Genomic DNA, 11573 nt, shown 5'->3' with positions numbered 1-11573 from the left:
CTTCCCCAACAGATTAGCTTTAAATCAGAGGGGGAAAGCTAGCCTATTTGAACTGAACTGGCTAGGTCCCAATACCTCTTAACTAGGCGGTACGAAAAGGTGAGATTCATAATAGTTGCTCAATGAATAGCTGAAGGATAGCTGAAGACTTAATTCCAGATATTAGATGTGAAAGGTATTCTTTTTGTTTTTATATTAAATTTGCCCTTAGCAGATTAGCATAATAGGGCTTCAGCCTCAGCTTCCAAAGCAATTTAGCATATCTCACAATATCTGGCTGAATGTTCTGAAAAGGGAGAATTACAAACATGGTGCAAGAGTGTGGAATAAGCACCCCTAACACATAATCTTTCCTGCAATATTTTAGCCCCTAAATATTTTGCTGAATCTTTACCAGGATAAACTCACTCAAAACAATCTTAAAATTTATAAAATACACCTTGTAACAGAGCTAATTTTTCATGAAAACTTGTGCTCTAGGAGCCCATCCAGACTTTTCCTGAGAAGATGGAATGATTCAGATCAAGGGACTTTTCAAACCATTTTTGTCATTAACATTTATTTCAATTAAAGGAATGTAAATTCAGAATTAATGTAAGATAAAACCTTTTCAAAGTATTTGGTAAAGAAATACTATTAACAGTTTGATTAAAATGTTTGTGGTACCTGTGCTATGTATTACAGATGTTTATAAAATAAAAAGCCTATTCTTAAGAAAATCAAATTCTGATAAATTCTGGTTTGTAAAAAATCAATCCACTGGTACAGTCCTCCCAGGGGAAAAGCAACTTGCCTTTTTATCATCAGTTAAAAATCTAAAGAGCTTACTTCTTTCAGTGGTGACCATCACAGCACTATATAACCTGTACAGGCCTAAATCCTTTTAATCAGAGAATACAGTAAAAGAAACAAGACTGTGGTATTTAACAGAGCTTATAGACCATGTACTATAAAACATTCTCTTTTGAAAATAAAAATTTTATAATCTATTTCAAAAACATCAAACAATTGAAAGATACATAAACTGGAACAAAATTTCCAAACATAAATTCAAAAACCTTGGAAAATCCATACCTATAGCATCAAATAACATCTAGCTGCATTTACTAACTAAAATAGTCCCTAAAAATGATTTCTGTATGTGTTAACGGAGTTTAACACTTCAGCATTTCAATGGAAACTGCCATTCTGTCACACATTATCAAAATCTGTTCTCTAAATAATTTGAAGAAATTCCAATTATAAGACAATGAAGACTACAAATAGAAACAGTGAATTTTATAAGTTTTTCAGAGGCCTATATGTGATTTCCAAACACATAATTTTTTATGCTTATAGTTTGGAACAAATTTTCCCTGAGCACTCTTTCTACTTGGTTAGAAAAATTAAAACATGATCTATATAATAGAATTTAGCTTGATTTCTACTGAATGCACAGCATTTTTCACCCATCAAATGTATTTGGGAATGTTTCCTTCTAGACACTGCTAAAGTAGTAAGTAATTGTAACTGTTTAATGGGGCTATTTGAATGGTTTTAGAAATATGGTTGGGTTTTAGAGCCCTGAGAACTGCACACTGGGTGTTTTATACAACTAAAATGATTTACTATCCTAAAACTATCAAGTTATTTTAATAAATTCAGAATGGCACTGGCTTCACAGAAGAAAAGGAATGATCAGTAATTCCAGCTCAGATAACCAATAAGCATTAAAAACTGAAAGAAAAACAAGTTGGATGAACATTGTGCTTTCCATGGATTAATGCTGAAAAAAATTAACCCTCTTGCCCAACACAGGGAATACATCACACCTTGAAACTTTATTTAATATAGGCTTGAGACCTGTCACTCCTTAATATCCATGCAAACTTAAAATTAGCATCCCTGGGAGTTTCATTACACAGATTGCAGTTCTCAATGCTATCCCAAGAGTTACAGCTCAAAAGGCATACTATAATCAGTGCACATGCACAGTACCATCACCAGCTGTGTTCCCTTAATTTATTAAGGTCTTAAAAAGTCTTAGCTACTTGAGAGTTGAGGCCTCCTCTCTTTCAAATAAATAAAGGATAACAAATATTAGGAGTCTTAACAATGCAAATCTGTAAATACTAATTTTCTACATAGCATCACATTAAAAGAAAGTCAGATTTAAGAAGTTTCATATTTACAAATAGGTTTCAAAAGACCTAACTATACATTTCCCTTAGCATTATGATTTATGTGGTTTGCAAGAATAATAAATAAAACATTTAGAAGTCATTGTTCTGAAGATCTTCAAGAAGTGAGCAATCTCAGATGTCCAGAGGTGTGTCTTCTTTTTAGTTGTAGTTAAGATGCTTTATGCAGGACGCCCTGAACCAAAACGGCTTTTAGACCTAGATTTTTTAAACAGAAAAGAAGGTCAGAGGTGCTTCTAAAACAGGAGGAAGTTGCTGCTGCTTTAGGTTATGTTTGCTTGACAGTATCAGAGTTAAATGAAACTTCATGTAGCCCCACATTCCATTTTTAAAAACCTTTGGAGTGAGACATATTTTGGAATTCAGATTTTTGTGGATGTGGGGACAGAATATGGTACATATATTGTATATTATGGATTGGAGCAATGCCCTTTAACCAAACACATTAATACTTTTTCAGTGTAACAAATGAACATTTAAATTAAGTGTGATAAATAAAAACTATAAATAGCATCATAGTAGTTCAGCCAGGTTTGAGTTGCCACAAATGTACAAAAAAGTCTTGATGGTTTTCTGAGTTTTCTGGATTTCAGAATTGCTGATAAGGCATTTGGATCTGTAGTATTAATGATCCAATCTCAATAAGTGTTATAATTTAAAAGAAATTTTGTGATGTAAAATGACAGAGGACCCACAAGTTACTTTTTATTAAGAGAAATAAAATAAGGAACAGGAAAGACTTCAATGATTTATATAAAATAATAATATATAACCCATAAATAGTATAAAATTCTACTAATTCACAGTAGCAGTATAGTTTACATTCTTATCAGCAGGTGGCTCAGAACAGAAGTAATTCAGTAAACAGAAAACTTAAAAAAAAACCCAAAACTATACTTTCATTAAGTTTTGTGCTTATGAGCTTTTTAAGTCTTAACTTGATGTTAAATTCTGGTTCTAATGTCTCGATGATCTAATCTTTGAAACAAAACAAACCAAACTCCAATTATGTGCCTCTATTGTTCATGTCATTTTCCCTAAAAAAAGAAAATCACGTCAAAGCCAGTCGCATTCTGAATCTGTTTATGCTGCTTTACCTTGTGTTTTTTTCTGAGCTGCTTTGCCGGGCAGTGACTGGCACTGAGGCCTTAATTTGCGCTTCAAGTCTGGAATAAATACCTCCTGCAAACTGCAGAGTAAAGGGGCAAAACGAAGTTATTATTTTTATGGAATCAACAGAAGCTCTGCTTTATTAAAATGGCAATATATTTTAGCTTAGAAGTAATTTTATTTTGATCTTTAAAATTCAGGCTCTTTGAATTATAATTTATGTGAATAATTTTACATATAGTAAAAATTCACCCTTTTTAGCGTACAGTTCTGAGTTCTGAAAATGCATACAGTAGTGTAACCATTGTTACAAGGGAGAAATACATTTCCATCACCTCAAGAAAATCCCCTTGTGCTTCTCATAAGTCAACCCACGATCAGTTCCCGGCAACTACTTATCTGTTTTATGTCCCTACAGTTTGGTATTTTTGAAAATATTACCTAAATTGAATCACACAGTCTGTGTAGCCTTTGAAATCTGGTTTCTTTCACTTAGCGTAATGTGTAGGAGATTCATTTATGTTACTGATGTATTAGTTCTTTCTTTTTTGTATGCACCACAGTTGGTTTATTCATTTACCAGGTGAAGGACATTTGGATTGTTTCTAATTTTTGGCAGTTCTGAATAAAGCCAGTATAAACATGTATGAACTGATCTCTATGGTGAGTAAATGTTTAACTTTATAAGAAACTGACACATTGTTTTCCAAAGTGACCATTCCTTTTTGCATCCCTACCAGCTATAAATGAGAGTTTCAGTTGCTCTCCATCCTGACCAGCACTTTTTTCCCCTTCATTGTAGATATTTTAGTTGTTATATAGCAGTTATCTCACTGAGGTTTTAATTTACATTTCCCTAATGACTAAAGATGCTGAATCTTTTTATGTGCTTATTTACCATCTGTATCCCTTCTTTCATGAAGGGTCTGGTTAATCTTTTGCCCATTTAGTTTTATTGGATTATTTGATTATTGAGTTTTGAAAGTTCTTTATATATTTTGGACACATGCTTTACCAGATAAGTGTTTTTACACATATTTTCTCATAGATTATGGCTTATCTTTTCATTTTCTTAGTAGTGTCTTTCAAAAAGACCATTGATATTTTGATGAAGTCTGATTTGTCAATTTTTTCTTTCACAGATCATGCTTTTGGTGTCACAGCTAAGAAATATTTGCCTAACCAAGGTCACAATGATTTTAGAATTTTTGACACTGTATGTTAATGATATTGAAATTAAAATTAAAAAAGAAAGATTTTATAAGTTTTATAGGGAAGTAAATTTTTAAATAAAAGAATTAGGGCAAGAGTTTTTGTGAATACATAATACCAATACTAATGTTAATATACGGTGTTATGACTAATACATAGTTTTAGTAAGAACACAGGTATTTCCAGGCATCATTTTCAGCAAGATTACATCTTATTTTAGAAATAACATCTAAGCACTGCCTACAGAGTTGACTGAAATCAGCAACTTCCAAAAAGTCACCCTCTGGATAGTCAGCAATGCACAGCTAATCTACTCGTGGTGTGACATTACACTTTCAGCAATAACCTACCTTATTATGTGTGTTATAGAGGACTTATGGACCACGGGTGATACGAAGGTGGACAACGTTTATGTGAGTGAACTGGTACAGAATATAAAAATATATTAAAATATTTACATTAGTTTTTAGAAATTCTGCCTAAAACATCTTTATATTACTCATGATGAAAATAAAGTAGGAAGGCATATCTATGCAAGCACAGTGCCCTAGCACATAATTCTTACTTCTTTTGCTTCCTTTGACTTGACACGGTCCAGATCACCCAATCTCATCTTTATTAGGTGCCCTGTAATTTCGGACATCCGCCGCTGATCTGGAGGTAAAATATAATAAACCTAACTTTTTATGGGGATGATTTATAACTTCTGTTTCTTAAAGAACACACACTTCAATTATCATGAATTTATGAAAATACCATTAGATACTATTTTACAGACATCTACACATATTTATCTTTGAAGAACTTTAGGCAGCAAGTGGCAAAATGGCTTATACATAGGTAATTGTGCTGCTTTTAAAAACAATTTGACAATAAATTTCATATATTAAAAAAATAAAAAATAAAAAAAGATTAAAAACAGACCTATTGGTTACATGTTATAATAAATAGTGAAGAACAAAAAAAAAACCCACTTGTAAATGAACCTAAAATATGATGCGCAAGTAATGGGCAAAAGTCAGTCTGAGACCTCCAAACCACAGGTGCATAAAACAACACATTATCTGCTAGGGTTGTCTACTAATACAACTCTGGCTGATTCCTAAGGGAATGTGCAAATTCTGGGCTTTATTCCAGTTGGAACTTTTAACGCTATTCAGCATACTGCATAAAATGAAAGATTCCTGGGGCACCTGGGTGGCTCAGTCGGTTGAGCGTCCAACTCAGGCTCAGGTCATGATCTCACAGCTCGTGAGTTTGAGTCCCGTGTCAGGCTCTGTGCTGACAGCTCGGAGCCTGGAGCCTGCTTCAGATTCTGTGCCTCCCTCTCTCTCTGCCCCAACCCACTCGCATTCTGTCTCTGTGTCAAAATAAATAAACATTAAAAAAAAAATTTTTTTTTTAAATGAAAGATTCCTATCACTGTTATTTATACCTAATCTGTACGTTACCTAAATATTAAAACTTACCATCTTCCCTTTGTGCATCCTGGTTGAATCTCAAGGATCTTGTGGCATCCCATTTATTCTTCTGCATACTCACGCTATTAGAAATTTAAACAAAAATCAGCACTGATGCTTTAAGAGTGAATATCTGATGGATTAAGGAGCAATACTCACATGAAAGGAGACACATCTCTAGAAGTTGACTAAAAAAGAGTAGATAACATTAAGGTCCAATTAGAACATATTTACTGATTAGTGTTACAGTTTAAAATAAAAAGCAGCTTAATTTATTGAGTTCAAGACACCGTACCAAAAGCATCACAAGTATTATTTCATTTAAACCTTGCAACAACCACACGAGACAGCAGCCGTAATTATCTCTATAATAAAACAGGCTCAGAGAAGTTAAAGAACTTGTCCAAAGAGATATAGACCTAAATTTGAACCCAGCTTTATCTGTCTGACTTGGAAGCCCCAGCTTATGCAATCTTTTAGAATTCACCCATTTGTGTGCTTGCAGCACTTGGCATGCAGATGAATGTACAACCTGCCCAATATAATTGTGTGGAACTTGTCTCAACCCAGCCTTCCATACATTTTTGGAATCTTTGATTTCTCTTTTAGTCAAATACGGTTATTATTGTCCTTTTAATCCTACCTGGCTTTCAAAGGCATGTGAAATAAGAATTATTTTAAAAGCTCATAAAATACAATTTATTTAAAAATTATAAAGTCTACTTATTTATCTCATTTCAAAGTTTTCTGAACAAGTACTACTGGTTCCAGATTCAAAAGTTACAAACAGCACATATAGTGAAAAGTCTCTGTCTCCCATTCACTTCCCTTTAGAGGCAACATTTTATGCATATATAAGGAAAGATATATAGATTCCTCTATCTATTCTATACTATGCATACTTTTTCTCACCTATCAATATATCTTAGAGATCTTTAATCTGTTTATGTGGAACTTCTTTGTTCGTTGCTATATCTCTAGCATTCCACTGTATGTTCTTACTCTTCTTCAGATTTTTCTTGGCTATATTTGCCTGCTTATTTCTCAATATGAACTTTAGAACAGTAATAGATAATTTAGAGTTACCTTCTCTAACACCTTTTCTTTCTTCTGACCACAGGGTGAAGACATCTGCTTTTTTGGTTGTTTTGTGAACTTCTTTGGCTTTTCCTTTTTCCCTGACAAAAGAAAGTCAATGTTATGAGCAGAAGTTTCACATACTTCTCCAAAGCACTTATTACTTACTTCCAAACAATAAAACCATTTTGTAAAAAAGACGTGTTTCTTAAAACTAACAAATTACCTCTAAATAAAATATAAATATATTGAGAAGTTGAATGTACTTTATAGGGGTTAGTTTTAATTATTTTTCTTCTTTCTACTTGGTGAAAACCTTAAGGAGAAAAAAATCAGGGCAATAATTTCAAAATCCCAGTGAAATTAAATGTTGAAAATGTTGGGGGTTGGGGCGCCTGGGTGGCTCAGTCGGTTGAGCATCCGACTTCGGCTCAGGTCATGATCTCGCAGTCTGTGAGTGTGAGTTCGAGCCCCGCGTCGGGCTCTGTGCTGACAGCTCAGAGCCTGGAGCCAGTTTCAGATTCTGTGTCTCCCTCTCTCTCTGCCCCTCCCCTGCTCATGCTCTGTCTCTCTGTCAAAGATAAATAAACATTAAAAAATTAAAAAAAAAAAAAAAAAAAAAAGAAAATGTTGAGGGAAACTATATGTATTTCTCTGAATCTAATTTGATAGTGGTTTTAACACCTAATTCCGAATTTTTATATACCAAAAAACAACAACAAAAACAACAACAACACCATAACCCAAAAAAACACAGTTTGGGAATGGGAGGAATGAAGAACTCACAAAAAAGCTTTAAAATGTCTTTGCTTGGGTGGGTGGGAAGGGGCTATTTGGGTAAAAACGGAGGTAGGACAGAAATGATTTTGGGAGGAAGCAGATTTGGGACAAATTGTATTCTGACCTAGTGCTTTGCTACAATCAATATTCTGAATTTATTCTGGCTGACAGTGTAGCGGACAAAGGAAAGGAAAAGAAAAGAAGGAGGAGAAAGATGCGTTTCTCTAAAATCAATGTTGGAAGGTAAGGCGAGTACATCAGATCACTGTTTCCCAAACATCAAAAAGACACGATAGGGTGAGATTAGAGTGTGACGACAAGTTCCTTCTAAAGAAAAGAATGGTAGAAACAGAGCAAAAATACTATAAACAACCAAATGTAGGTACTGGCAAATAATCAAAGGGAGGTAGAAAGTTGAGTGTTTACATTTAAAGGATGCATGAGGTGGGGAGGTAGGGGAGGGATTGAATGAAACAGGTGATGGGGTTAAAAGAGTACACTTATCATGATGATATGCTTATCACAATGAGCAGTGAGTAATCTACAGAATTGTTGAATCACTGTATTGTACACCTGAAACTAATAAAACACTCTATGTTAACCATATTGGAATTAAAATTAAAAACTTATAAAAAAGATGCATGAGGTAAGAATTGTGAGTTTATGGCTTTCTGCCTGAGGGCACTTTTCTCAATATCCCCAGCTAAGGTAGGAAAATTACAGCCTTATGAGCTCCAGGGAAAAGATGATACAATTGAAAGAAAGAGAAGCTGGAAATTTAAAGGTGAAATTTTAGAAGAAAGTCACAGAAGACTGGAGATCTAAAATGTGACTATAAACTCTGCCCAAATGATTGGTAAACTATGAAAGTGTACAGGAGACCCTAGGAGATCCAGCTAAGCAGGCAAGCAGAAAGACACTTGCAAGACAGAATTGCTCTTGAAGAGAAGTGAGACTTTCTTGTGCCTTTGACTGGACGATTTCCCAAACTTCATTGAGCTCAAGCTTCTGAAAGCAGGAGCCCTACTTCGGACTAGAAAACAACTAGCAATCGAGAGGGAACCCATAAAGCAAGGTGAAGCTAAGCAGGTAAGCCCCCAAATCTGAATATAAAGTCTGTCCAAAATCTTGCCTGAATACTAAACTACACAGGCTGGTATGACCCTGGGGGTCAGGCTAAAATAGTAGCTTAGCAGCCAAGAAAAACCCATGCAGAGACAGCATTTACTACATACCATGGGGCAGACAGATTTTGCAGTTTGGGTCAGGCAAGTTAACTGCCTACTAGAACAAAAAAACCCAACAATTCTAAGAACAAAACATTTCAGAACTGCACAAAGATAACCTACCAAAAGTTACAAGATGAAGAAACTAAAAAATATGAACTACTCAGAAAAGAAACAGTAAACAGAAACTGATTCTGAGAGAACCTACATACTGGATTAAAGCAGACAATGATTTTGGGATGCCTGGGTGGCTCAGTTGATTAAGCATCCAACTTCGGCTCAGGTCATGATCTCACGGTTGGTGGGTTCCAGCACCGTTTTGGGCTCTGTGCTGATAGCTCGGAGCCTGGAAACTGCTTCAGATTCTGTGTCCTCCTCTCTCTTGCCCCTCCCCCACTCACTCTCTGTCTCACTTTCTCAAGAATAAACGTTAAAAAAAAAAAAGCAGACAATGATTTCAAAGCAACTAGTATAAGTATGTTCAAAGGGAAAATGGTGTTACTGAATAAACACATAGGAAATCTCAACAAAGATATGGAAACTATAAAGAAGAACCACGTGGAAATTCTAGAACTAAAAAGCACAATAATTGAAATATTTAGTAGATGGGCTCAAGAAAAAGACTGAAATGGTAGAAGAATATACCAGTGAAATGTAAGTTAAGCATTAGAAATGATCCAATCCAGGGGCGCCTGGGTGGCTCAGTCGGTTAAGCATCTGACGATTTCCACTCAGGACATGATCTCACAGTTTGCAGGTTTGAGCCACATGTCAGGCTCTATGCTGGCAGTGCAGAGCCTGATTGAGATTTTCTCTCTCTCCATCCCTCTCTCTCTCTGCCCCTCCCGTACTCTCTCTTTCTCAAAATAAATAAAACTAAAAAAAGAAAAGAAAAGAAAAGAAAAGAAAAGAAAAGAAAAGAAATTATTCCATCCAAAAAATAAAGAGTGAAGAAAAAGAAACAAAACTTCAGAAGTCTGTGGGGCAATATCAAAAGGTCCAACATACATGTACTGGAGTTCCGGAAGGTAAGTGAGAGAAAGGGACAGAAGAAACACTTAAAAGAATAATGATTGCAAGCTCCCCAAATTTTGTTTAAAACATTAATTTACAGATCCCAGAAGCTCAACAAATACCAAGTAAGATAACCACACCTAGGCATATCATAGTCAGGCTTCTGAAAGTAAAAAATAAAATCGTGAAAGAAGCAAGATAAAAGGGGCGCATTACATCCAGGGGAATAATTATATCAATGGCTAACTTCTCATCAGAAATAATGGAGGCTAGAAGACACTGGAATGGGAGATACAAACCGTTAAAAGAAAAAAAATAATTGTTAAATAAGAATTCTATATTGGAGAAACTGTACTTAGAAATCAAAGTGAGGGGCACCTGGATGGCTCAGTTGGTAGAAAGTGTGACTCTTGATCTCGGGGTTGTGGTTGGGGCCCCACGTTGGGTGTAGAAATTACTTAAGAATACAATCTTTAAAAAAAAAGGGAGGGGCGCCTGGGTGGCTCAGTCGGTTAAGCGGCTGACTTCAGCTCAGGTCACGATCTCGCCGTCCGTGAGTTCGAGCCCCACGTCGGGCTCTGGGCTGATGACTCAGAGCCTGGAGCCTGCTTCCGATTCTGTGTCTCCCTCTCTCTCTCTCTGCCCCTCCCCCGTTCATGCTCTGTCTCTCTCTGTCTCAAAAATAAATAAAAAAAAAACGTTAAAAAAAAAAAAAAGGGAAATAAAGAGATTTTCAGATAAGTAAAAATGAAAGAATTTATTGCTAGTATGCCTACACTATAGGAAATAATGAAAGTTCTTCAGAATGAAAGAAAACAACATTGCATGACAATTACTCAGATATAAAAAAAATAGTAAATATGTAAATATAAAAGACTAAATGTATATTTATTTTTGCCCCTCTACATTCTTTGAATGACATAGAAAGCAAATATTGTAACACATAATGTAATTCTGTATAATTTATAAAGATAAGTAACAATGGCACAAAGAAGGAAAAACTAAGGAAACTATCTTACTTTAGGGTTATATTTTACCTAAAGTGATTCTTATTAGCTTTAAGTAGACTGTGATAGGTTAAAGATGGTGTTGTAATCTTTAGAACAATAAAATGCAAAGAAATACAACTAAAAAGCCAGTAAAATAATTAGAATGATATACTAAATTTATTTTCTTAGCACAAAAAAAGCAAGAAAGGCAAAATAAGAGAAACATAACATCTGAAATAATTAGAAAATGAATAGCAAAATGGCAGAACTAATGCAACCACATCATTAAACACATTAAATATAAATAGAATACATACTCCAATAAAAAGGCAAACTGTCAAACTGGATAAAAAAGCAGTTTTCAACAACATGCTATCTACAAGATATACACTTTAAGTCAGAAACACAAAGAGGTTAAAAATAAAAGGATAGCAAGAAGATATGCCATTCAAAGAGTAAACAAATCTAGAGTGATAATATGAGTACCAAACAGACTTCAAGACAGTTTTACTACAGACAAAGAGG

At 34.7% G+C, this 11573-nt stretch overlaps 1 protein-coding gene across 5 annotated transcripts in view; it reads right to left on the bottom strand.

Moving 5' to 3' along the window:
* Window positions 1-539: 539 nt before the first annotated feature.
* SANBR (SANT and BTB domain regulator of CSR) overlaps window positions 540-11573 on the bottom strand; it is a 66733-nt gene continuing 55699 nt past the window's right edge. For 3 of the 5 annotated variants that reach the window (XM_045446147.1, XM_045446149.1, XM_045446150.1), the window contains 6 exons: window positions 7049-7140; window positions 6122-6150; window positions 5972-6045; window positions 5068-5156; window positions 3278-3369; window positions 540-2378 (listed from right to left, as the gene is read on the bottom strand). In XM_045446147.1, the coding sequence (XP_045302103.1) occupies window positions 2342-2378; window positions 3278-3369; window positions 5068-5156; window positions 5972-6045; window positions 6122-6150; window positions 7049-7140 (413 nt within the window). In that variant the 3' untranslated portion in view covers window positions 540-2341. Of the gene's footprint in view, window positions 2379-3277; window positions 3370-4852; window positions 4925-5067; window positions 5157-5971; window positions 6046-6121; window positions 6151-7048; window positions 7141-11573 lie in introns of those variants that run through there. The other 2 variants (XR_006703483.1, XR_006703484.1) reach the window with 2 other exon arrangements.

The sequence above is a fragment of the Leopardus geoffroyi genome, chromosome A3, assembly GCF_018350155.1.
Source record: "Leopardus geoffroyi isolate Oge1 chromosome A3, O.geoffroyi_Oge1_pat1.0, whole genome shotgun sequence".
NCBI classification, from domain to species: Eukaryota; Metazoa; Chordata; class Mammalia; order Carnivora; family Felidae; genus Leopardus; species Leopardus geoffroyi.
Note: the sequence above shows the minus strand (reverse complement) of the source record. Positions and strands in the feature narration are given on the sequence as shown.